At 45.5% G+C, this 25,105-nt stretch overlaps 6 protein-coding genes across 12 annotated transcripts in view; 1 reads left to right on the forward strand and 5 right to left on the reverse strand.

The window, feature by feature from the left end:
• Nucleotides 1-332: 332 nt before the first annotated feature.
• rpe65a (retinoid isomerohydrolase RPE65 a) lies at nucleotides 333-3,414 on the forward strand. The gene is made up of 14 exons (XM_003975265.3): nucleotides 333-474; nucleotides 633-715; nucleotides 791-941; nucleotides 1,063-1,170; nucleotides 1,258-1,399; nucleotides 1,484-1,631; nucleotides 1,754-1,835; nucleotides 1,914-2,046; nucleotides 2,128-2,267; nucleotides 2,341-2,470; nucleotides 2,555-2,669; nucleotides 2,757-2,851; nucleotides 2,936-3,047; nucleotides 3,123-3,414. The coding sequence occupies exons 1-14, from the start codon at nucleotides 464-466 to the stop codon at nucleotides 3,266-3,268; spliced, it is 1,596 nt and encodes a 531-aa protein (XP_003975314.1). The 5' UTR covers nucleotides 333-463; the 3' UTR covers nucleotides 3,269-3,414.
• Nucleotides 3,415-3,962: 548 nt separating this feature from the next.
• LOC101065160 (RING finger protein 11-like) lies at nucleotides 3,963-6,944 on the reverse strand. The gene is made up of 3 exons (XM_003975264.3): nucleotides 6,310-6,944; nucleotides 5,871-6,040; nucleotides 3,963-5,590 (listed from the first exon to the last, which is right to left on the reverse strand). Exons 1-3 carry the CDS (start codon nucleotides 6,430-6,432, stop codon nucleotides 5,419-5,421), a joined length of 465 nt encoding a protein of 154 aa, XP_003975313.1. The 5' UTR covers nucleotides 6,433-6,944; the 3' UTR covers nucleotides 3,963-5,418.
• Nucleotides 6,945-8,301: 1,357 nt separating this feature from the next.
• LOC115247961 (trichohyalin-like) lies at nucleotides 8,302-8,946 on the reverse strand. Its single transcript, XM_029831104.1, has 2 exons — nucleotides 8,533-8,946; nucleotides 8,302-8,446 (listed from the first exon to the last, which is right to left on the reverse strand). The coding sequence occupies exons 1-2, from the start codon at nucleotides 8,944-8,946 to the stop codon at nucleotides 8,369-8,371; spliced, it is 492 nt and encodes a 163-aa protein (XP_029686964.1). The 3' UTR covers nucleotides 8,302-8,368.
• A 4,556-nt stretch (nucleotides 8,947-13,502) lies between these two features.
• Nucleotides 13,503-14,009, reverse strand: LOC115247937 (golgin subfamily A member 6-like protein 6). Its single transcript, XM_029831047.1, has 2 exons — nucleotides 13,727-14,009; nucleotides 13,503-13,640 (listed from the first exon to the last, which is right to left on the reverse strand). The coding sequence occupies exons 1-2, from the start codon at nucleotides 13,991-13,993 to the stop codon at nucleotides 13,563-13,565; spliced, it is 345 nt and encodes a 114-aa protein (XP_029686907.1). The 5' UTR covers nucleotides 13,994-14,009; the 3' UTR covers nucleotides 13,503-13,562.
• Nucleotides 14,010-18,415: 4,406 nt separating this feature from the next.
• On the reverse strand, nucleotides 18,416-19,261 carry LOC115247936 (trichohyalin-like). Its single transcript, XM_029831045.1, has 2 exons — nucleotides 18,748-19,261; nucleotides 18,416-18,661 (listed from the first exon to the last, which is right to left on the reverse strand). The coding sequence occupies exons 1-2, from the start codon at nucleotides 19,159-19,161 to the stop codon at nucleotides 18,584-18,586; spliced, it is 492 nt and encodes a 163-aa protein (XP_029686905.1). The 5' UTR covers nucleotides 19,162-19,261; the 3' UTR covers nucleotides 18,416-18,583.
• A 2,240-nt stretch (nucleotides 19,262-21,501) lies between these two features.
• The window catches only part of LOC101069694 (voltage-dependent R-type calcium channel subunit alpha-1E-like), a 33,744-nt gene continuing 30,140 nt past the window's right edge, over nucleotides 21,502-25,105 (reverse strand). For 6 of the 7 annotated variants that reach the window (XM_029830974.1, XM_029830973.1, XM_029830972.1 and 3 more), the window contains 4 exons: nucleotides 24,795-24,899; nucleotides 24,342-24,474; nucleotides 23,341-23,504; nucleotides 21,502-23,125 (listed from right to left, as the gene is read on the reverse strand). In XM_029830974.1, the coding sequence (XP_029686834.1) occupies nucleotides 22,652-23,125; nucleotides 23,341-23,504; nucleotides 24,342-24,474; nucleotides 24,795-24,899 (876 nt within the window). In that variant the 3' untranslated portion in view covers nucleotides 21,502-22,651. The remainder of the gene's footprint in view (nucleotides 23,126-23,340; nucleotides 23,505-24,341; nucleotides 24,475-24,794; nucleotides 24,900-25,105) is intronic. The other variant, XM_029830975.1, reaches the window with a different exon arrangement.

Consider the following 25,105-nt stretch of genomic DNA (forward strand, 5'->3'; position numbering starts at 1 on the left):
ACATGTAGGAAAATGCAAACGAGCCCCATATTTCTGTAAATGCAGATAATATTCTGATTTACTTAATTTATTTAAATACTAACATTGGTATTTTAGCTTTGTTGCTGCTTTTTATCCTGCAAATAAAGTGTTTTTTCCTCATCAAAGTTAGTTACGACAGCAGACAAACAGAGATCACATGTGCACTTGCGACACATTTGCAAAGTTGGCGCAGGGAATATTTTATAGAATAAATCCCTTCTGGAGGGACGTTGAGTCATCCAGCTGAGGATATTGGCACAATGGGATTCTTGTTCATGGTGCACCATGATTGGTCAGTAGAGGGGTTTTTAACACAGACTGCTGCAGGGGGGGACTTGACAGATAAATACTCCAAATCCACAGAGACCAGAGACTTTCGACTCCGAAGTGATCAGAGATTTGCTCCAGAGTTTAATTTGTGTGGTGCCACAAGCGTGAAAACATGGTCAGCAGGTGAGTTCCTGGTCGACTGTGTCTCAATTCTTCTTGATTAACCTGCAGAATGGGCTGCTGGTAGCTTTTATTCTCATAACATATTAGCTCGGTGACTGATTTGAGTTCAGCTCCTCCTGATGCATTAGGTGGCTGACGTTTTTGTTTTGTGAGGGCAGATTCGAACACCCGGCTGGAAGCTACAAGAAGATATTTGAGACGTGTGAAGACCTGGCCGAGGCCCTTCCAGCAACAGTCACAGGTTTGTTTGGGCCTGACCGACAGTTCCTGCTGATCTCTGGGCCAGCCTGATTTGTTGGCCGTTGCCCTTTTGCAGGCAGGATTCCTCCATTTCTGAAGGGAAGCCTCCTCCGTTTGGGTCCTGGGCTTTTTGAGATCGGGGATGAACCCTTCTACCACCTTTTCGATGGTCAGGCCCTCATGCACAAGTTTGACTTCAAGAACGGGCAGGTGACCTACTTCCGAAAGTAAGAGCTTCTCATATTCGACCCCTGAAGCTTCCTGTTTTGAAAAGGGCTTTTTTTTTTTGGAAATAAGCTAAATACTTTGTCATGACATCATTTCTGTTGCACCCTTTCTCCCATGTAGGTTTATCAGAACTGATGCGTATGTGAGAGCCATCACGGAGAAGCGTGTTGTGATCACTGAGTTCGGCACCTTCGCGTACCCGGATCCCTGCAAGAACATCTTTTCCAGGTTCGTCGCACAGATTTTTTTTTCTCCATCGATGTGTGTTTGGGTCGGCTTATCACCGTGTAAGATGTGATCCATGTCTGCGTTTAGGTTTTTCTCCTACTTCAAGGGCGTAGAGGTCACTGACAACTGCCTGGTGAACGTTTACCCCATCGGGGAGGATTATTACGCCGTGACAGAGACCAACTACATCACTAAAGTCAACGTTGAAACCTTAGAGACTCTGAAGAAGGTACGTTGCTGCAAACTGTAGGAGCCAGGTCGAGCCCAGAGCTCTTCCTCGAAAATGTTTCTCATTTTTTTGCTTTAAATGCAGGTCGACATGTGCAACTACGTCAACATTAATGGAGTTACGGCTCATCCTCACATTGAAAAAGATGGAACTGTGTATAACATTGGGAACTGCATGGGGAAGGGAGCGTCTCTGGCCTACAACATCGTCAGGACTCCGCCCACACAGAAAGGTCCGGGTCAGCACGTACACACACACATACGTGCACAGACGTGGAAGAAAATCTCCACAAATTGACACGACTTTGAATTCCTGATTACACGTCTCACTGATCCCAAACGATTCCCGTCCTAGATAAATCTGATCCCATTGAGAAATCCAAAGTGGTGGTACAGTTCCCCAGTGCTGAGAGGTTTAAGCCCTCCTACGTGCACAGGTGTGTCCACGTGGGTTTTGGACTGAAGTGGGTCGGTTATCAGCGACTATAACCAGACTTTCTTCTCTGTCTTTCCAGCTTTGGAATGTCTGAGAACTATTTTGTGTTTGTGGAGACCCCGGTGAAGATCAACCTGCTGAAGTTCCTGAGCGCCTGGAGCATCCGAGGCTCCAACTACATGGACTGCTTCGAGTCCAACGAGAGCCAGGGAGTGAGGAGACCCGGTCGTCAGCCCTGACCTGCAGTTCTATCGTCTCGGCGCCAAATTCACCCGATGATGTTTGTTTTGCAGACCTTGTTTCACATCGCCAAGAAAGATCCCGGCGAGTACATTGATGTGAAGTTCAAAGGGGCCGCCATCGGCATGTTTCACCACATCAACACTTTCGAGGACCAGGGCTTCATCGTTTTCGACCTGTGCTCGTGGAAGGGGTGTGTGGGGACGTCATTCCTGGCCGCCTCGCTCTTCAGTTTATCCTCACTTGTGTTTTTCTTATCTCTGTAGTTTTGAGTTTGTTTACAACTACCTGTGGTTGGCCAACCTCAGAGCCAACTGGGACGAGGTGAAGAAGGCGGCCATGATGGCGCCGCAGCCCGAGGTCCGCAGATACGTCATCCCCCTGGACGTCCACAAGGTCAGTCCTGCGTCTCAATAATCAGGAGGCTGCTGCGGTACGGCTGTTGTGTTGTGTTGCTCTCTAACGGCCAGCTCGGTGCAGGAGGAACAGGGGAAGAACCTGGTCAGCTTGCCTTACACCACCGCAACGGCCACGATGCACTCCGATGGGACCGTCTGGCTGGAGCCAGAGGTGCTTTTCTCTGGACCCAGGCAAGGTGAGAATGTGGCCGGAGAAGCAAACGCAGTAAAAAAAAAAAACCAATGTCGATTGTTTTGAAGAGAACTTATATGTTGTTCTGCAGCCTTCGAGTTCCCCCAGATCAACTACCAGAAGTTTTCAGGGAAGAACTACACGTATGCCTACGGTCTGGGCCTGAACCATTTCATACCTGACAGGGTTGGTTTCATCATCACACGCACAGCGCCGCCACAGTTACACACACATGTTGTAGATTCTGCACAACGTTTGACTCGTTCATAGATCTGCAAGTTAAATGTGAAGACCAAGGAGACCTGGGTCTGGCAGGAGCCAGACTCCTACCCCTCCGAGCCCCTCTTCGTTCAAACCCCAGAGGGAGTCGATGAAGATGACGGTACCTGAAAGCACACACGTGCATATTTAATCTGGAACCTGCAGCGTCAGTAACAGATGGTGTCGTGTCCTTCAGGAGTGCTGCTGACTATCGTGGCGGCCCCGGGCTCCCAGAGGCCAGCCTACCTCCTCATCCTCAATGCCAAGGACCTGTCTGAGGTCGCCAGGGCAGAGGTGGAGTGCTCGATTCCCGTCACCTTTCACGGGATGTACAAGCACTGAACGCTCCCTCTGAGCCGGTTTCACAAATTCATGAGAAAATCTGTCAGATCACAAACATAGAAGTGTAAAGAGCCGTGTGCTCGAGCAGAAAAACCAGTAAAAGAAAACGCAAGCAAAATAAAAGCTGCGCTACGTGCAACCATGTCCTGGTGTGTCCACACATCTTTGCTTCCATGCCAATGTGACCTCCGCATGCCAGCTCTTGCCCAACGTGGTCTGAACCTTCTTAAGCGAAACAACGGCAGTCTTGCAGAACTGCAAAGCTGATTAAACGTGAGGCGGCGCCGCGGCCGCCAGACCCGTGACCACAGACAGGTCGGATTCCTGCCAACATTTTAGTTGAACATTTCCATCCATCAAACAATGAAGGGGCGAACTGGCGTTTCTGAACCGGATGATGCAAGCAGCAGAAACCAGGCAGCAGGCATCGTTAACAAGATTTGGCTTCACTCGCGGCATCGGTTAAACAGAGACACCCCCCCCCCCAACGGAATCTGTCGTCAAGCCCCCCCGCCACTGCCAGATTGTAGGATTACTTTAATGAATTGCTCAAAGGACTATTTTGTAACCACAAATCTCAGGGTCCCCAAATCTAATCCACTTTGACTGATGCAAGCTGGTCTTTAAATGTTGGCCTGTTTGTAATTGGGGGGGGGGGGGGGGGGGGGGGGGGGGTAAATAAACTACAAGTATATTCTACATTTATTTATTTATTCTTACAAGCCTTTCAAGGGAAAAACAAGAAAGAAAACAAGATAACAGAAAATATCCATTGTCAGAGAGTAAAAGCTCGGCAGAAGCAGGCTCTCGCTCTGAAACTCTTTGGGAACAGAGAAATGCAGAAGATTGACCGGCGGAAGAGTGAAATCCTTCATTCTGACACGCGGCGGAACTCTGCTGCTGTAACAAAACCAGACGGAGGTGAAAGACACAACCAGGTGAGAGAGGAGCAAACATGTGAGCATCAAACATGCCACAAGTCAAAATATCGCTACATCGAATGAAGAACCAACACACGTGTAATGCAAAAAGACAAAACAAAACCCTTAAAATCTCACATTTGACCTCGCTTCTTTCTTAAATTGCTTATCATGACACAAGTACAAGGTCAAACAATGCACAGATGTACCCAGAATGCCGAGCAGCGCCACACAGATGGGACTTTGACGCCTCCTCCCTGCATCCCTCTCCTGCCAACGTCGGCCCGTCGATGTCTAGTTTTGTCCAAAAAGCTGACAAATCTATCTGATAACAGAGCAAGTCTCCCTCCCAGACACAGAAAAGACACACACACATTTAAAAAAAAAAGGAAAAAAGTAAAATCGAAGATGCACACCGACGAATTAGACATCATTAAATACATTTTCAGGCTTATTTCAGTGTGGAGCGTGACGTTTAAAATGATCTCTGCAACGGTTGCACCTTAGGAAAGAAAGGAATGATAGTGCAAGGTTATAACAGACATATATTAATATATTGTTTAGATACTGTCCTATAAATAAAGTGCAAATCTGTGGATGAGAAGTGTGTGTGCAAGCATGTGGAATTATTTTTCCCGCCGACCCTCTCCATGCACAATCGAGCCCTTTACACTGACTGGTTACTTTACACCCGACGCTGAAACGTGAACTTTTTACAGCGTTTCCTGTCAGCACGTTGTCCTAAATCACTCTAACGGTGTGGAACGTTTAAGGATGCTTGTGGAATCCCACCACCGTGTGTTCCTAACGTCTGCTTGTCGATGCTACAGAAAATAGGATATTGGAGCCAGAATCTGTCGACTAATGAAGATTATCTGGGGTTAGTTTGGTAAGGGGGGGGGGGACATCACATGAGGCCAGCTCAAGTGTATTTACACGGGCAGCAAAGTGCTGCCGCCCGTCTGACAGTTACTCAAACACACACGGACACAAACACACATGCTTGTCTGGAAAGTTTTCTGTTCACTTGTGTAACTTTTCAAGCAACTTGTTTTACTGGGTGCGTGGGAGGCTGAACAGTAGTTAAGCAAATGATGCCATTCTCCAAAGTGCAAGAAACTAGAGCGCGTGTTTTAGCCCCTCTCCAGCTAAAAGGAGGGCAGCAGATTGTTTGGGGGGGGGCTTTTCCTTTTTTTCTTCTATCCAAGCTTCGAGATGATGGGTGAACTATCAGTTGGTCTCGTAGGTGGAGAGCAGGGCGGCATCCACGGGCTCCATGCAGGAGGGACAGGTGAAGGATCGCATCAGCCAGTCGTCTATACAGTCCATGTGGTAGATGTGCATGCAAGGCAGGAATCGGATAGGGTCCCCGTAAACAAAGTCCAGCATACAGATCACGCACCTGGAAAACACAAAACACACGTATTTTTACTCCCAAGTATGCAATACATGAGATATAACACAAACTCACCAACTTGTCTAGCTTGGTTATAAATGTATGAATGAGGAACTTGAGTTCAGACTAGATGAAAGAAGCCCAGGCTAAAGTAAGCCCCTGTGGCTGAGCTTAAATATTGGGTCACATCTTTCCACACAGCCGAGGCTTTCAGGGCTTCATAAGAGCAGCGCCGTAAGTTAACATGCCACGTTCCTGTGCAAACACCCCAAGCAGAAAGGCTCACTCTCTGATCTTTTTCTCTGAGCCGTCTTGTCCTCCATCGTAAACACCCTTTGGAAGGTGCTGGATGAGGCCGATGCGCTGAGCAATGCGGATCTGCTCCTCCTCCGTCAGCTGGGTGGCCAGCCGAGCCTGACTGGGCGTGGGATGGTACATGGGCATGTGAGCCTGCTCCTGGTAACCATTCAGAGTAGACCTACAGGTCAGACACTAGATATGCACCAAGTTAGAGAAATAAAATGACACCGGCTGTCTGACAGCCACTTATTGATGGAGTGTTTTATCAAGCGTAATGGTCTCGATGACAGCCTTGACAACAAGGCCTGGGCATCAAAGCAACCTCTTAATGTGTGTTCTAATCCGGCATCTGAGGTGATTATATCGATTTGCGCCTCTCCGGATCTGTCATGGAGACACTGGAAGTAGCGGTTGCGATCACTCACTTGATACGGCGGCGGCGGCTCCAGGTCCGGATCTGCCCCGTCACCGAAACTCGCTCTGTCTGACTGGGATTCGTGAAGCAGGGAGATGTCGTCCGACGTCGGGGACTTGAGACAGTTGCCCATATTGTTCGTGTCCCTGTTCCGGTCTAATGGGAGAAATCCTATCTTTGTTGCTAAAGTTGCTCTCGACGGTTACTGTTACTAGTTTTCCCAAATATACCCGACACTCCCGATTTTACAGCTCATCTACATAGTCAAACGTGCCCCGGACCTGATTTTTATAGTCGCACGCAAACGGTAAAGCACAAAGCTTGTCTTGTTTCTCTCCACGTTATCAGACTCCCCGGCTGAAAACAAAACAAAGAACTCCCTCGCTAACGAGCAGCCTAGCTAGCTACTTTTTTCGCTAGCCAGCTGGGGGACTTCCTCGATAATTTAATGCTCATTCCTCCGCGACAACAAAAGAATTCCACAAAACGTCTTTTTCAGCAGCGACTCTGGCTAGAACTCTGGGCGACCACCCCGACAGATCGCAGCGACATTTCCTTCTTTTAACTTCGTGAGTAACATTAAATAGTTCGCCTCTACGCTAGCGCTTTCTTCCGCCTGAGGACATGTTAAGTCGGTCCGTTGGATATGACGTATGACTGTAATCCTGCGCGGTGATTGGTCAGTTTAGGTTAGAGTTCCGCCCCCTCGGAGTGCGAGAGCACGGAACACAAACAATCAATAAGGAATTAATAAATAAACATTGAACAAACTATTATAAGGTCATTAATAGTCCTAAGCATTTAATTTGTAAAAACACGATTCTACTGACCTTGAGGAGTTTCTAAAGGATTTTATCTATTAGTTAGGTATCAAATCAAATCAATCTTTATTTATATAGCGTCTTTTACAATCAAAATTGTTTAAAGGCGCTTTCCTTAATCCCAGGGCCTGACCCCAGACAAGCAACAGTGGCAAGGAAAAACTCCCCTTTAACAGGAAGAAACCTTGAGCAGGACCAGGCTCATGTCGGGGGACCCTCCTGCTGATGGGGGGGCTGGGTGGAGAGAGAGCAGAAGGGGGGAGGAGAGGGGAGGGGAGAGGTAGAAGGAGAGGAGAGGAGAGGAGAGGAGAGGAGAGGGAGAAGGAGGGGAGAGAAGAGGAGAAAAGAGAAGAGGAAAGGGAGAGGAGAGGTAGTATAGTAAGACAGAGTTCTGAGGATAGAAGAATCCTTAATCATAAATGTAAAAGTGATCAAAGAATGGTCTGACAGGAGGGGGTTCTGAGGGAACACTGACACATGTTCTACCTCAACACCATAAGTCAGGACTAGATCTAAGGTGTGGTTGAAGCTATGAGTTGGTTGGTTTATCTGCTGGAGGAAACCAACTGACTCCAGTAATGAAATGAAGCCATTTCTAAAGCTGCCATTGACAACATCTACAATCTGGTGGTTTACTTTAAGTTTTATTGTTTCGACATCACAGATCCAAACAGAGAACATAAACAATGATTATACTGTAAAATAAAACTGATGAAGACAGGATGCTCTAAGGAACGGTACAGGAAGTCATTCCTGCCATCCGCCATTAAACTCTATAATTCATCCAAACCCAGCCAATAACAATAATTGTAATATTTATGTTGTCATTTTATTTATATTTTATTCTATATTTATGTATATATGCTTATAATGCTTAAAATATGTATATATTATATTATGTATATATTATATACAGTATATTCTTATATGCTGTATATATGCTTAGAACGTTCTGATCTTATTTGTATTTATTTATTCTATTTCTATACTTTGTAAATACAAAACCTGCACTACAGTTATATTAATCCATTAATCCACGGCTGCTTCTACAATTCAATTTCCCTACGAGGATGAATAAAGTAAATCTTCAATCTTGAATGTGATGCTGTGGAAGTCAGGATGTAGAGGAGGAGGAGGAGGGGAGGAGGAGGGGGAGGAGGGGGAGGAAGAGGAGGAGGAGGGGGAGGAGGAGGAGGAGGAGGGGGAGGGGGAGGAGGAGGGCTTTGGGAGCTCTGGAATTGTTCTTCACTAACTTTTCCAGAACCTCATCCTTTTGCAGATCCATCTCCAGAAGCTTTTCTTCTTCTTTTTCTTTAATACTTGAAGCTGCAGAAAAGAGAGATTGTGTTTTAGATTTCACTGAACATCATCTGAAATCTTCTGGAAGAGGAACAAAGGCGAAAGCATCTCACCTCAAGTTGGAGGATTGCTTCAGAGAGCCTCTGGAGCTCCTCTTTGGTCTTATCCTGCTCCTCTTGCCTCAACCGTTGGCTCTCCAGGACCTTCTGCTCCAGCAATTCTCTCATCTGGACCCATTTTTGAGATGTCGTCTCCCACCGCTGACAAACATCATCCAGCATCTTGTTATACGTCTCCTCTTGAGTCAACAGCTGCTGCTTCATCGACTCCTCTTTATCAACGATCATCTCGTTATATTTATTTTGCTCTTCTTCCAGCAGTTTCTTGAACTTGTCGTCTTTTAGAAAGAGCTGCTGCCTCAAGGCCTCTTCCTCTTCATTAGATCTGTGCTTCTCTTCCTCCAGCTTCCTCACAAATTCCTCCTCAATCACAAGGAGCTTCTGATTCAGGCCTTCCTCCTGCTCCATCAGCTCTCTCTTATGTCGCTCCTCTAGCTCCTGCTGCTGACTGTGGAGGGTTTCCTCCAGAGAAGCACATTTGAGGTTGCTCTCCTTCAGAGCAGCTTGTGAGGTGTTCAGCTGGGTCAGGGTCTCCACATCGGCCACAGTCCTCATGTGTCGCCTCTTCACTGCCCTGCTGAGCTGCTCCTCCTTCTCTGCCAGGGCTTCTCTAAGGTGCTGGACCTCTTCCCTCCAAGTCTCCATTGATGATTCCAGTGGTTTGAGCTCTGCCTTCAGCTGCTGGGTTCCTCGCTGTGCCATCGATGCGTCTGCTGGTCACCAGTGTGGTACAAGAGTGTTGAGCTCCTCAGGCATGTGCTGAAAGAGATAGAGCTGAGGTGTTTGATACAAAGGAGATCAAAGACTAAAAGGCCAACTTAACATCAAAGAGAAAAATGCCAACTGTTTAAACCAACTGACTCAAGTAATAAAATGAAGTCATTTCTAAAGCTGTCATTTACAACGTGTACATGCATATTCAAGTCTCCAATAATAATGACTTTATCTGATCTAAGGACCAAGTCAGATAAGAAGTCAGAGAACTCAGACAGGAACTCTGAATGTGGCCCAGCAGGGGGCCGATATACAACTACAAACAAAAGTGGCTTTTCTGTCCTCCAGTTCAGATGAGTGATGCCAAGAGTCAGGCTTTCAAATGAACTGGAGCCATGTTTTGGTCTGGGATTAATTAATAACTTGGAGTGATAGATTGCTGCCACTCCCCCTCCTCGACCAGTAACACGAGGAATGGGATCATTAAGATGGGTAGGAGGAGTAGATTTATTTAAGCTAACATCCTCCTCCTCCTGAAGCCAGGTCAGAGTAAGACAAAATAAATCAATGTGATGATCTGCTATCAGGTCGTGCACTAACAGGGATTTACACAAAAGAGATCTAATATTTAACAGTCCACACTTAATTGGGATATTAGTTTCCCCAACTTGTGCTTTGGTATTAATTTTAATAAGATTATGGTGATTGACCGCTCCCCTGCTCTGTGCTTGGTGAACTTTTAACCGTGGAACAGAGACTACCTCTATAGTGTTAAATATGTTATTGTTGGTGGATGAGGGTTCTATGGAAGCAGCAGAGAGGTGTGTAAGACTACAACTCTGCATCCTGGTCTGGACCCTGGATTGTCAGGTCACTTTGGGTCTAATAAAATTAGCCAAATTACTAGAAATGAGAGAGGCGCCATCCCGTGTGGGATGGACACCGTCTCTCCTAATCAGACCAGGTTTTCCCCAAAAAGTGCTCCAATTGTCTACAAAGGCCACCTGGTTTTCGGGGCACCACCGTGACAGCCAGCGACGGAGCGACGACATGAGGCTAAACATCTCATCGCTGACCAGATTGGGGAGGGGACCAGAGAATGCTACGGAGTCCCACGTCGTTTAAGCGTAGCTCCACACCGACTCTGTTAATTTTGGTGACCTCCGACTGACGAAGCCGGGTGTCGTTCGCTCCGACGTGAATAAGAACTTTACCAAATGTACGTTTACTTCTCGCCAGCAGCTTTAGATTGGCTTCTATGTCGCCCGCTCTGGCCCCCGGAATGCACTTACCTATGGTCGCTGGAGTCCTGCGCACCGTCACCCAGCCGCCCTGGCTGCTGCCGGGGGACCGCTAGCTGTAGCTACGCTAGGCGGCTCCGCAGCAGCTAGCTTCTCCTGGCTACCTGACGCAACTCCGAGCTGCGGAACTGCGTCTCAATCTCATTAAGTCTCGCCTCCATAGCCGTAAATAAACTCCACTTTCTGCACCTATTCCCTTCACTAAAGGAGGCAGAGGAGTAACTAAACATTTCACACGCTGAACAAAGACACCGGGTGAAACAGACGGTGAGGCCATGCTAACGCTGATAATCGGCGGAGCCCTGTATTGGTTTAATATGGGTTATTTCTCACTGTTATCAGGTGACTAGAATGTCCCAAGTGTTCAAATTTTAATTAAAGTGAATTCGACACACGAAGTGTTCAATTTTAAGTGAATACAACACACCAAGTGTTCAATTTTAAGTGAATACAACACACCGTGCACAGCGCAACCAACAACGATTGAGAAGACAGGAAGTGACGCATTACGTTATGATTAGGTACATCTAATCATCCTTTAAAAATGATTTCATTTATTGAGTAATATTCCTCATTTAAACGAAATTTGGAAGCTTTTAAAGAAATACTCTAAACTCTATTTAAACAGCTTTATTTCTCCCCAGGCTCTATATTTAAATCAGACGTCCAATAGCTGTTGCAACTTCAGGACACTTTTATTTGTATATACAACTATTGTACACATAAAAACCAACAGAGTATTTGCATTCCAGGTACTTATGGGACAAATGTCCATGTTTTTTTTTTTTTGTATTTGGTTAAGAGTTTCTCATATTTGACCTTCTTCAGACAAGTAAAGCAAAGACACAAACCTTAAAATGAACATTTCCAAAATTTCCTAACCGTTAAAGCTCGTTAGCCGACACCATTATTAGTCTTTCCTAAAGGTTTCAAACAGCAAACAACACCCTGCTGTATGAGGAGGGAACACCATGGACATGAGCAAACTGGTATCTATCGGATAAATATGATCTAAACCAGTCTAGTGCTGTCCCTTTAATCCCAATCACATGTTCCAGTCTCTGTAACAGGATGCTGTGATCAACTGGATCAAAAGCAGCACTGAGGTCCAGCAGAACCAGCATAGAGACCAGTCCATGATCTGAAGCTATGAGAAGATCATTAGTAACCCACTGCTGTTTCTGTGCTGTGATGAGCTCTAAAGCCTGACTGAAACATCTCAAACAGGCTGTTCCTCTGCAGGTGCTCCAGTAACTGAGTCACCACCACCTTCTCTAGAACTTTAGAGATAAAAGGAAGGTTGGATATCGGCCTGTAGTTTGCTAATACGTCAGGATCTGGTGATGTTTTTTTAAGCAACGGCTTAATCACTGCCACCTTGTAGGACCTGGGTCCATAACCTGTCACTAAAGAACCATTGATCTGGTCCAGGATAGAGCTGCCTATCAATGGTAAAACATCCTTCAACAGGTGTTGTGATGGGATCTAAAGGACACGTGGTGGACTGGGATTTCTGAATTAGCGATGATGCCTCAGAAAAATATATAGGGCTGAAGGAGTTTAAGGGCTCGTTGGAGACCCTGTATGTTCCCACAGTCAGCACATCTGGTGATGGTCCAGTTGTTGGGATGGCCTGGTTAGCTTTCTCTCTGATAGCTAGAACTTTATCAGTAAAGAATGAAGTCATGAAGTCTTCACCACTAAGGGAAGAAGGGATACATGGACCTAAAACACTGTGACTCTTGGTTAATTTGGCCACAGTGCTGAAAAGAAACCTGGGGTTGTTCTTGTTTTCTTCAATTAAAGAAGAAAAATAAGCTGTTCTAGCCTTACGGAGGGCCTTTTTGTAAACTAATAGACAGTCTTTCCAGGCTACATGATAGCTGCCTATTTTACAAGAATGCCACTTCCTTTCCAGTCTTCACACTTTCTGCTTGAGGGTCCTGATATGTGAATTATACCAGGGGGCCACACCTCCTCTGATTTACTATTTTCTTTTTCAGGGGGGCAACAGAATCAAGCGTGATTCTCAGTGAGGCTGCTGCACCTTCAGCAATAGAGTCGACCTCAGCAGGGCTCAGATTATAATGATTGATCCCTGGGGAAACACACGGTGGTCCTGGGATCAGCACAGAGATCACTTCTTTAAACTTAGCTACAGCATTATCTGAAAGACATCTGCTATAGTCAGACTGAGCTCTGAGGATAGAAGAATCCTTAATCATAAATGTAAAGTGATCAAAGAATGGTCTGACAGGAGGGGGTTCTGAGGGAACACTGACACATGTTCTACCTCAACACCATAAGTCAGGACTAGATCTAAGGTGTGGTTGAAGCTATGAGTTGGTTGGTTCATCTGCTGGAGGAAACCAACTGACTCAAGGAATGAGATGAAGCCATTTCTAAAGCTGCCATTGACAACATCTACAATCTGGTGGTTTACTTTGAGTTTTATTGTTTCGACATCACAGATCCAAACATAGAACATAAACAATGATTATACTGTAAAATAAAACTGATAAAGACAGGATGCTCTAAGGAACGGTACAGGAAGTCATTCCTGCCGGCCGCCATTAAACTCTATAATTCATCCAAACCCAGCCAATAACAATAATTGTAATATTTATGTTGTAATTTTATTTCTATTTTTTCTATATTTATGTATATATGCTTATAATGCTTATAATATGCATATATTATATTATGTAAATATTATATATATTCTTATACTATATGCTGTATACATACTTATAACATTCTAATCTTATTTGTATTTATTTATTCTATTTCTATACTTTGTAAATACAAAACCTGCGCTACAGTTATATTAATCCACGTTAGGCTGCTTCTACAATTCAATTCCCCTACGAGGATGAATAAAGTACATCTTGAATCTTGAATGTGACGCTGTGGAAGTCAGGATGTGGAGGAGGAGGAGGAGGGGGAGGAGGAGGAGGAGGAGGAGGAGGAGGAGGAGGGCGGCTTTGGGAGCTCTGGAATTGTTCTTCACTATCTTTTCCAGAACCTCATCTTTTTGGAGATCCATCTCCAGAAGCTTTTCTTCTTCTTTTTCTTTAATACTTGAAGCTGCAGAAAAGAGAGATTGTGTTTTAGATTTCACTGAACATCATCTGAAATCTTCTGGAAGAGGAACAAAGGCGAAAGCATCTCACCTCAAGTTGGAGGATCGCTTCAGAGAGCCTCTGGAGCTCCTCTTTGGTCCTCTCCTGCTCCTCTTGCCTCAACCGTTGGCTCTCCTGGATCTTCTGCTCCAGCAATTCCGTCATCTGGACCCATTTTTGAGATGTCCTCTCCCACCGCTGACAAACATCAGCCAGCATCTTGTTATGGGTCTCCTCTTGAGTCAACAGCTGCTGCTTCATCGACTCCTCTTTATCAACGATCATCTCGTTATATTTATTTTGCTCTTCTTCCAGCATTTTGTTGAATTTTTTTTCTTTTAGAACCCTCCACAGTCCTGCTGCTGACTGTGGAGGGTTTCCTCCAGAGAAGCACATTTGAGGTTGCTCTCCTTCAGAGCAGCTTGCGTGGTGTTCAGCTGGGTCAGGGTCTCCACATCGGCCACAGTCCTCATGTGTCGCCTCTTCACTGCCCTGCTGAGCTGCTCCTCCTTCTCTGCCAGGGCTTCTCTGAGGTGCTGGACCCTCTCTTCCCTCCAAGTCTCCATTGATGATTCTTGCTCTGCCTTCAGCTGCTGGGTTCCTCGCTGTGCCATTGATGCGTCTGCTGGTCACCAGTGTGGTACAAGAGTGTTGAGCTCCTCAGGCGTGTGCTGAAAGAGATAGAGCTGAGGTGTTTGATACAAAGGAGATCAAAGACTAAAATGCCAACTTAAGATAAAAGAGAAAAATGCCAACTGTTTAAACCAATTGACTCAAGTAATAAAATTAAGTCATTTCTAAAGCTGTCATTTACAACGTCTACATGCATATTCAAGTCTCCAATAATAATGACTTTATCTGATCTAAGGACCAAGTCAGATAAGAAGTCAGAGAACTCAGACAGGAACTCTGAATGTGGCCCAGCAGGGGGCCGATATACAACTACAAACATAAGTAGCTTTTCTGTCCTCCAGTTCAGATGAGTGATGCCAAGAGTCAGGCTTTCAAATGAACTGGAGCCATGTTTTGGTCTAGGATTAATTAATAACTTGGAGTGATAGATTGCTGCCACTCCCCCTCCTCGACAGGTAACACGAGGAATGGGATCATTAAGATGGATAGGAGGAGTAGATTCATTTAAGATAACATACTCCTCCTCCTGAAGCCAGGTCTCAGTAAAACAGAATAAATCAATGTGATGATCTGCTATCAGGTCGTGCACTAACAGGGATTTACACAAAAGAGATCTAATATTTAACAGTCCACACTTAATTGGGATATTAGTTTCCCCAACTTGTGCTTTGGTATTAATTTTAATAAGATTATGGTGATTGACCGCTCCCCTGCTCTGTGCTTGGTGAACTTTTAACCGTGGAACAGAGACTACCTCTATAGTGTTAAATATGTTATTGTTGGTGGATGAGGGTTCTATGGAAGCAGCAGAGAGGTGTGTAAGACCACAACTCTGCGTCCTGGTCTGGACCCTGGATTGTCAGATCACTTTGGGTCTAATAAAATTAGCCAATTTACTACAAATGAGAGCGGCACCATCCCGTGTGGGATGGACACCGTCTCTCCTAACCAGACCAGGTTTTCCCCAAAAAGTGCTCCAATTGTCTACAAAGGCCACCTGGTTTTCGGGGCACCACCGTGACAGCCAGCGACGGAGCGACGACATGAGGCTAAACATCTCATCGCTGGCCAGATTGGGGAGGGGACCAGAGAATGCTCCGGAGTCCCACATCGTTTAAGCGTAGCTGCAAACCGACTCTGTTAATTTTGGTGACCTCCGACTGACGAAGCCGGGTGTCGTTCGCTCCGACGTGAATAAGAACTTTACCAAATGTACGTTTACTTCTCGCCAGTAGCTTTAGATTGGCTTCTATGTCGCCCGCTCTGGCCCCCGGAATGCACTTACCTATGGTCGCTGGAGTCCTGCGCACCGTCACCCAGCCGCCCTGGCTGCTGCCGGGGGACCGCTAGCTGTAGCTACGCTAGGCGGCTCCGCAGCAGCTAGCTTCTCCTGGCTACCTGACGCAACTCCGAGCTGCGGAACCGCGTCTCAATCTCATTAAGTCTCGCCTCCATAGCCTTAAATAAACTCCACTTTCTGCACCTATTCCCTTCACTAAAGGAGGCAGAGGAGTAACTAAACATTTCACACGCTGAACAAAGACACCGGGTGAAACAGACGGTGAGGCCATGCTAACGCTGATAATCGGCGGAGCCCTGTATTGGTTTAATATGGGTTATTTCTCACTGTTATCAGGTGACTAGAATGTCCCAAGTGTTCACATTTTAATTAAAGTGAATTCAACACACCAAGTGTTCAATTTTAAGTGAATACAACACACCGTGCACAGCGCAACCAACAACGATTGAGAAGACAGGAAGTGACGCATTACGTTATGATTAGGTACATCTAATCATCCTTTAAAAATGATTTCATTTATTGAGTAATATTCCTCATTTAAACGAAATTTGGAAGCTTTTAAAGAAATACTCTAAACTCTATTTAAACAGCTTTATTTCTCCCCAGGCTCTATATTTAAATCAGACGTCCAATAGCTGTTGCAACTTCAGGACACTTTTATTTGTATATACAACTATTGTACACATAAAAACCAACAGAGTATTTGCATTCCAGGTACTTATGGGACAAATGTCCATGTTTTTTTTTTTTTTACTTTGTTTTTTTTTTTTTGTATTTGGTTAAGAGTTTCTCATATTTGACCTTCTTCAGACAAGTAAAGCAAAGACACAAACCTTAAAATGAACATTTCCAAAATTTCCTAACCGTTAAAGCTCGTTAGCCAACACCATTATTACTCTTTCCTAAAGGTTTCAAACAGCAAACAACACCCTACTGTATGAGGAGGGAACACCATGGACATGAGCAAACTGGTATCTATCGGATAAATATGATCTAAACCAGTCTAGTGCTGTCCCTTTAATCCCAATCACATGTTCCAGTCTATGTAGCAGGATGCTGAGATCAAGTGGATCAAAAGCAGCACTGAGGTCCAGCAGAACCAGCATAGAGACCAGTCCATGATCTGAAGCTATGAGAAGATCATTAGTAACTTTAAGAAGTGCTGTTTCTGTGCTGTGATGATCTCTAAAGCCTGACTGAAACATCTCAAACAGGCTGTTCCTCTGCAGGTGCTCCAGTAACTGAGTCGCCACCACCTTCTCAAGAACTTTAAAGATAAAAGGAAGGTTGGATATCGGCCTGTAGTTTGCTAATACGTCAGGATCTGGTGATGTTTTTTTAAGCAACGGCTTAATCACTGCCACCTTGTAGGACCTGGGTCCATAACCTGTCACTAAAGAACCATTGATCTGGTCCAGGATAGAGCTGCCTATCAATGGTAAAACATCCTTCAACAGGTGTTGTGATGGGATCTAAAGGACACGTGGTGGACTGGGATTTCTGAATTAGCGATGATGCCTCAGAAAAATATATAGGGCTGAAGGAGTTTAAGGGCTCGTTGGAGACCCTGTATGTTCCCACAGTCGGCACATCTGGTGATGGTCCAGTTGTTGGGATGGCCTGGTTAGCTTTCTCTCTGATAGCTAGAACTTTATCAGTGAAGAAGCTCATGAAGTCTTCACCACTAAGGGAAGAAGGGATACATGGATCTAAAACACTGTGACTCTTGGTTAATTTGGCCACAGTGCTGAAAAGAAACCTGGGGTTGTTCTTGTTTTCTTCAATTAAAGAAGAAAAATAAGATGTTCTAGCCTTACGGAGGGCCTTTTTGTAAACTAATAGACAGTCTTTCCAGGCTAAATGATAGCTGTCTATTTTACAAGAATGCCACTTCCTTTCTAGTCTTCGCACTTTCTGCTTGAGGGTCCTGATATGTGAATTATACCAGGGAGCACACCTCTGATTTACTATTTTCTTTTTCAGGGGGGCAACAGAATCAAGCGTGATTCTCAGTGAGGTTGCTGCACCTTCAGCAATAGAGTCGACCTCAGCAGGGCTCAGATTATAATGATTGATCCCTGGGGAAACACACGGTGGTCCTGGGATCAGCACAGAGATCACTTCTTTAAACTTAGCTACAGCATTATCTGAGAGACATCTGCTATAGTCAGACTGAGCTCTGAGCATAGAAGAATCCTTAATCATAAATGTGAAAGTGATCAATGAATGGTCTGACAGGAGGGGGTTCTGAGGGAACCCTGACACATGTTCTACCTCAACACCATAAGTCAGGACTAGATCTAAGGTGTGGTTGAAGCTATGAGTTGGTTGGTTTATCTGCTGGAGGAAACCAACTGACTCAAGGAATGAGATGAAGCCATTTCTAAAGCTGCCATTGACAACATCTACAATCTGGTGGTTTACTTTGAGTTTTATTGTTTCGACATCACAGATCCAAACATAGAACATAAACAATGATTATACTTTAAAATAAAATTGATAAAGACAGGATGCTCTAAGGAACGGTACAGGAAGTCATTCCTGCCGGCCGCCATTAAACTCTATAATTCATCCAAACCCAGCCAATAACAATAATTGTAATATTTATGTTGTAATTTTATTTCTATTTTATTCTATATTTATGTATATATGCTTATAATGCTTAAAATATGTATATATTATATTATGTATATATTATATATATTCTTATAATATATGCTGTATATATGCTTAGAACGTTCTGATCTTATTTGTATTTATTTATTCTATTTCTATACTTTGTAAATACAAAACCTGCACTACAGTTATATTAATCCATTAATCCACGGCTGCTTCTACAATTCAATTTCCCTACGAGGATGAATAAAGTAAATCTTCAATCTTCAATCTTGAATGTGACGCTGTGGAAGTCAGGATGTGGAGGAGGAGGAGGAGGAGGAGGAGGGCGGCTTTGGGAGCTCTGGAATTGTTCTTCACTAACTTTTCCAGAACCTCATCCTTTTGCAGACCCATCTCCAGAAGCTTTTCTTCTTCTTTTTCTTTAATACTTGAAGCTGCAGAAAAGAGAGATTGTGTTTTAGATTTCACTGAACATCATCTGAAATCTTCTGGAAGAGGAACAAAGGCGAAAGCATCTCACCTCAAGTTGGAGGATTGCTTCAGAGAGCCTCTGGAGCTCCTCTTTGGTCCTCTCCTGCTCCTCTTGCCTCAACCGTTGGCTCTCCAGGACCTTCTGCTCCAGCTCTTCCCTCATCTGGACCCATTTTTGAGATGTCGTCTCCCACCGCTGACAAACATCAGCCAGCATCTTGTTATGGGTCTCCTCTTGAGTCAACAGCTGCTGCTTCATTGACTCCTCTTTTTCAAAGATCTTTTCATGATATTTGTGTTGCTCTTCCTCAAGAAGTTTCTTGAACTTGTCGTCTTTTAGAAAGAGCTGCTGCCTCAAGGCCTCTTCCTCTTCATTAGATCTGTGCTTCTCTTCCTCGAGCTTCCTCACAAATTCCTCCTTGATCATAAGGAGCTTCTTATTGAAGCCTTCCTCCTGCTCCATCAGCTCTCTCTTATGTCGCTCCTCTTTCTCCTGCTGCTGACTGTGGAGGGTTTCCTCCAGAGAAGCACATTTGAGGTTGCTCTCCTTCAGAGCAGCTTGTGAGGTGTTCAGCTGGGTCAGGGTCTCCACATCGGCCACAGTCCTCATGTGTCGCCTCTTCACTGCCCTGCTGAGCTGCTCCTCCTTCTCTGCCAGGGCTTCTCTGAGGTGCTGGACCCTCTCTTCCCTCCAAGTCTCCATTGATGATTCCAGTGGTTCTTGCTCTGCCTTCAGCTGCTGGGTTCCTCGCTGTGCCATCGATGCGTCTGCTGGTCACCAGTGTGGTACAAGAGTGTTGAGCTCCTCAGGCGTGTGCTGAAAGAGATAGACCTGATGTGTTTGATACAAAGGAGATCAAAGACTAAAAGGCCAACTTAAGATCAAAGAGAAAAATGCCAACTGACTAAACCAACTGACTCAAGTAATGAAATGAAGTCATTTCTAAAGCTGCCATTTACAACGTGTACATGCATATTAAAGTCTCCAATAATAATGACTTTATCTGATCTAAGGACCAAGTCAGATAAGAAGTCAGAGAACTCAGACAGGAACTCTGAATGTGGCCCAGCAGGGGGCCGATATACAACTACAGACAAAAGTGGCTTTTCTGTCCTCCAGTTCAGATGGGTGATGCCAAGAGTCAGGCTTTCAAATGAACTGGAGCCATGTTTTGGTCTGGGATTAATTAATAACTTGGAGTGATAGATTGCTGCCACTCCCCCTCCTCGACCAGTAACACCAGGAATATGATCATTAAGATGGGTCGGAGGAGTAGATTCATTTAAGCTAACATCCTCCTCCTCCTGAAGCCAGGTCTCAGTAAAACAGACTAAATCAATGTGATGATCCGCTATCAGGTCGTGCACTAACAGGGATTTACACAAAAGAGATCTAATATTTAACAGTCCACACTTAATTGTGATATTAGTTTCCCCAACTTGTGCTTTGGTATTAATTTTAATAAGATTATGGTGATTGACCGCTCCCCTGCTCTGTGCTTGGTGAACTTTTAACCGTGGAACAGAGACTACCTCTATAGTGTTAAATATGTTATTGTTGGTGGATGAGGGTTCTATGGAAGCAGCAGAGAGGTGTGTAAGACTACAACTCTGCATCCTGGTCTGGACCCTGGATTGTCAGGTCACTTTGGGTCTAATAAAATTAGCCAAATTACTAGAAATGAGAGAGGCACCATCCCGTGTGGGATGGACACCGTCTCTCCTAACCAGACCAGGTTTTCCCCAAAAAGTGCTCCAATTGTCTACAAAGGCCACCTGGTTTTCGGGGCACAACCGTGACAGCCAGCGACGGAGCGACGACATGAGGCAAAACATCTCATCGCTGGCCAGATTGGGGAGGGGACCAGAGAATGCTCCGGAGTCCCACATCGTTTAAGCGTAGCTGCAAACCGACTCTGTTAATTTTGGTGACCTCCGACTGACGAAGCCGGGTGTCGTTGGCTCCGACGTGAATAAGAACTTTACCAAATTTACGTTTACTACGATTGGCTTCTATGTCGCCCGCTCTGGCCCCCGGAATGCACTTACCTATGGTCGCTGGAGTCCTGCGCACCGTCACCCAGCCGCCCTGGCTGCTGCCGGGGGACCGCTAGCTGTAGCTACGCTAGGCGGCTCCGCAGCAGCTAGCTTCTCCTGGCTACCTGACGCAACTCCGAGCTGCGGAACTGCGTCTCAATCTCATTAAGTCTCGCCTCCAGAGACATTAATAAACTCCACTTTCTGCACCTATTCCCTTCACTAAAGGAGGCAGAGGAGTAACTAAACATTTTACACGCTGAACAGACACCGGGTGAAACAGACGGTGAGGCCATGCTAACGCTGATAATCGGCCGAGCCCTGTATTTGTTTAATATGGGTTATTTCTCACTGTTATCAGGTGACTAGAATGTCCCAAGTGTTCAAATTTTAATTAAAGTGAATACAACACACCAAGTGTTCAATTTTAAGTGAATACAACACACCAAGTGTTCAATTTTAAGTGAATACAACACACCGTGCACAGCGCAACCAACAACGATTGAGGAGACAGGAAGTGACGCAATACGTTATGATTAGGTACATCTAATCATCCTTTAAAAATGATTTCATTTATTGAGTAATATTTCTAATTCAAACGAAATTTGGAAGGTTTTAAAGAAATACTCTAAACTCCATTTAAACAGCTTTATTTTTTCCCCAGGCTCTATATTTAAATAAGACCTCCAATCGCTGTTGCAACTTCAGGACACTTTTATTCGTATATACAACTATTGTACACATAAAAACCAACAGAGTATTTGCATTCCAGGTACTTATGGGACAAATGTCCATGTTTATTTTTTTTACTTTGTTTTTTTTTGTATTTGGTTAAGAGTTTCACAGATTTGACCTTCTTCAGGCAAGTAAAGCAAAGACACAAACCTTAAAATGAACATTTCCAAAATTTCCTAACCGTTAAAGCTCGTTAGCCGACACCATTATTACTCTTTCCTAAAGGTTTCGAACAGCATATTTTCTCTGTACATTATTAGTAAGTGGTAGAGCGACGGTCATTTGTGAAGCAGATGTGTGATGGTTTCTACAGTCGTCGTCTGGAATGAAAGGTCAAACGGATCAGAGATGGGGAACATTTCATATCGGTCCATGAGAAAAGAAACATGCCAACGTGTCTGAAAAATCAAAAGGTAACTTATGACTGCTGAACATTTTAAAGGGTATATACTTCAACGTTAAAAGTGACAGAATTCTGTCATTTTGAAGGAAATATAATACATTTTAGAGGTTGAAGGGTTGCTGAGATGTGATCTTATGACACATAAATAACAGTATTGCCGTTTGTTTTTTTTACCTCTGCTTTTTATATTGAACATAAAAAAGGAAACCAGGCTGTTTGTTCCTCTGTGTATTCATTTCTATTATATATTTAAAAAATCCAGCATTGTTATTTATTATTATCCGTGTTTTCTGGTGGTGTTTGACGGCTTTCTGTATTGATCTGGTCCAATAACTGATAATGGCGTGATGGTCACAAAGCATCTACAAAACAATTGTCTATTAAAATGTAGTTACATATTCACACATCCCACAGATAAATACTGTTAAGAGCAACACTGACTCATTTGAAAACATCCTCAAAGAAGAAAATACCCACTGACGTGTGACTAAACTGGATCCGTCTGCCGATTCTCTGGGCGCCGCAGCTATCTGACGGCGATTATTACTGTCTGTCCTCAAGTACCAGTCAGGAAATAGACCTTATTTGTTCTCAGTGTTCGGTGTGAATTGGCAACTGCAGTTTCAGGAAGTATTGTTCTTTCCGTTTTTGGTTTTGGATCTAACCAAACATGCTGACTGTGTCCAAGCACTGGTGAAAAGAGAGTCGCTGTGACCTTGACTCTGCACATCGTGGTGCGTCCTCTGACACCTCCCCAGGGTTCCCTCTCCAGCGTTTCCTAGCACCTGTCGTCTTCCTCTGTGTCGCTGAGCGTATCGCAGCCGGCGACCGACACCGTCTGCGCCAGACGCTTCCGAAAGTGTCCGTTGGGGACCTGCCAGCCGGTCCGTGAGCGCGGGCGGGCCGAGCTGATGGTGTTCGAGCGTCCCAGGCTGCAGGCCACGGCCGCCTCAAAGGTCAGTGTCTCCATGGGACCGGAGGGGTCCGGGCTGTGGTCGTCCTCTTGGGACGCCAGGAACGGCTCGGAGGGATAGCGTCGGGGTGGGGATGGATGCCGGAGGGTCTCGCGCTCGGCGGCGACGCTCTCTTGGGCTTCCTCCTCGTCCTCGCCGAGAGAGGGGTGCGTGTGGCAAACGAGCGGCGAGTAAGAAATGTGAGGGCGAGAGTGGGTCGGGGTGTGTGATGAGGGCCGGCGGCCACTGGGGGTGCTGGATTCTGAAGTGGAGGGCACCGGGCTGTCTGAGCTGTTGCCCTGGAAACAAGAATCAAGGTTATTTGTTTTCCCGGGTGCACGATTGTTCTATTGAAACACAAGACTGCGTTTGTGATTTCCAGGAGGATGAGTTTCATTTTTATAAAAGCTGATGAGACTGAGGCTAAAGGGGAAATCCGCTCCGGAGGCCAGTCGCCCCCGACACAGCGAGAAGCTGCACGACGGTTTCAGCTTCGCCGCCTCTCTGGACGCACCTGTTTGTCCGCCGGGTTCGCTCTCTCTGCACTGGACGAGCGTGAAGGCTGCAGGCTCCTTTCCTCCGAGTTACAACGCGACCCATCTGGAGACAGGAGGTGACAGCGCTCCTTAGAGCGGCCGCGCTCTCTGTCGCCCTGCTGCCAGTGCTCAGACCGAGAAACTGGGGGGGGGGGGGGGGGGGGGGGGGGGAACAACGAAGGCAGCATTGTTATTATTTGGCTACGTCAAGCGTGCGATGCTTTTCAGCTGTTTGACACGCGTGCAGATTGTTCTTTCGCCGGCTTTGTGAAGCAGAAAGGCTCAGATGTTCGCGGGGGACCAGGCTGTCACGCTTCCCAAAGGCTGAGATTTCATGTTCGGTTGAAAGCGACACAAAGACGAGCGTGAAACCTCGCGGTCGGCACAAGGTCGCGTTTTCAACTCTGCTGCATCTGCAGCTGGGAGCCGTGCAGACGGTTATCAACATCATCTCCAGATGTTTGCAGGCTTTACAGGGGACTCTGCATTGTTCAGCCTAACTGAAACCACCTGAGCAAACAGTTAAGAATGTCAGTTTGGTGATGACCTTCATCCCGCTCCTCCTGGGTTGATGAACACAAAGCTCCTCATGAATGAATAATGCGCATCACTTGTCTCCTGACTGGGTCTTGTTCCTCAGGAAATTCAATTTTAACTCTCTGTTTGGTTCCTTCACAAACGACTGCACCCTTGACACTGAAATCTTTTGTCTTTTCGCGTTACGTTAACAGTTTTCCGGTACCTGTGTTTTATTTTTGGTAACATGTTGGTGCCATTAATATCTCCGCCTCAACACTTCACACATTGTTTTGTGCCCCCCCCCTCCCCCTCCCATCTAAACAACATTGCATGTTCTGTAGCATCGTGTCTGAAGCGGGATGAGAGGACATTTTTACTCTAAAATAGCCTTAGAAGGATGCTGACCGACTTATCGCCTGTGAACAAAACACACTGTGATAATGACAGAAGCAGCACAAACCAGCAGCTTTGTAGCTTTTGTGACGGGGTCGATAAAATCGCTCAGGACTTTTCTCCTCCTCCCAAAGGCCGTTAACCCGCTGATCTGCGATTGTGGAGACCGAACGCTTCATGGAGCCACTGGCGACCTCTGTCTGTGGGGTTTATGTGAAAACAGACGCAAATAAAACAAGCACAAACATTAAAACGCTTAACGAATTGACTTTGGGTGAGTTTATTCTTTAATTTCATGCTTTGATCAAGGCTGGAAAAGTGCTGTGGGGCTTAATTTCTCTATTGTAGAGAGAACGAGGGGCATTAACAGATCACATCCTATCGTAATCATCGTTTCTGAATCTTCCGAAGCTGCAAAAGTCAAAATTCTGCTGATGCGGATTCTCAGCGTTTGAGCCCATGCAACCACTGGCGTCCTCACAATCCAGCCACAGACGTCGTGTCGTGATAATGAATGTACCTGAGTCTCTACAGCCAGACGGGGCAAAGAAGAGGCCCGCAAACACAGGCCCCTCCCTAGTGGAAGCTCCAGTGGGGATTCAACCCCCCTACTGCACTCGCCCACCTAGGGGAGTATAAAAACAAGAGAGGGGGGCAAGGAAACACAGAGCACCGATCACAGAGGTCCAGTACAGGCCGGGGTGGGTGGGGGTAGGGGCAAACAAGGTCTGACATCACCGAGAGTCATCTCTCATAGCCATCACCATTGCCATCCAATCAGAAGCCATTCCAGCCAGAAAAACAGACAGGCTAACAACTAAAGACAGGAAG

This window comes from Takifugu rubripes, chromosome 22 (genome assembly GCF_901000725.2).
Source record: "Takifugu rubripes chromosome 22, fTakRub1.2, whole genome shotgun sequence".
Lineage (NCBI taxonomy): Eukaryota > Metazoa > Chordata > Actinopteri > Tetraodontiformes > Tetraodontidae > Takifugu > Takifugu rubripes.

Excerpts from the sequence above, each read along its gene's own strand:
- rpe65a (XM_003975265.3), top strand. Across the intron at positions 942-1,062 it reads CAGGTGACCTACTTCCGAAA|GTTTATCAGAACTGATGCGT; the intron begins GTAAGAGCTTCT and ends TCTCCCATGTAG. Across the intron at positions 1,171-1,257 it reads TGCAAGAACATCTTTTCCAG|GTTTTTCTCCTACTTCAAGG; the intron begins GTTCGTCGCACA and ends GTCTGCGTTTAG.
- LOC115247937 (XM_029831047.1), bottom strand. The coding sequence starts at position 13,993 with ATGCTGGAAGAAGAGCAAAATAAATATAACGAGATGATCGTTGATAAA. Across the intron at positions 13,641-13,726 it reads AAGCGATCCTCCAACTTGAG|CTTCAAGTATTAAAGAAAAA; the intron begins GTGAGATGCTTT and ends TCTTTTCTGCAG.
- LOC115247936 (XM_029831045.1), bottom strand. The coding sequence starts at position 19,161 with ATGGAGCAGGAGGAAGGCTTCAATAAGAAGCTCCTTATGATCAAGGAG. Across the intron at positions 18,662-18,747 it reads AAGCAATCCTCCAACTTGAG|CTTCAAGTATTAAAGAAAAA; the intron begins GTGAGATGCTTT and ends TCTTTTCTGCAG.
- LOC101065160 (XM_003975264.3), bottom strand. The coding sequence starts at position 6,432 with ATGGGCAACTGTCTCAAGTCCCCGACGTCGGACGACATCTCCCTGCTT. Across the intron at positions 6,041-6,309 it reads AGCCGCCGCCGCCGTATCAA|GAGCAGGCTCACATGCCCAT; the intron begins GTGAGTGATCGC and ends AATGGTTACCAG. Across the intron at positions 5,591-5,870 it reads TCAGAGAAAAAGATCAGAGA|GTGCGTGATCTGTATGCTGG; the intron begins GTGAGCCTTTCT and ends TGTGTTTTCCAG.
- LOC115247961 (XM_029831104.1), bottom strand. The coding sequence starts at position 8,946 with ATGGAGCAGGAGGAAGGCCTGAATCAGAAGCTCCTTGTGATTGAGGAG. Across the intron at positions 8,447-8,532 it reads AAGCAATCCTCCAACTTGAG|CTTCAAGTATTAAAGAAAAA; the intron begins GTGAGATGCTTT and ends TCTTTTCTGCAG.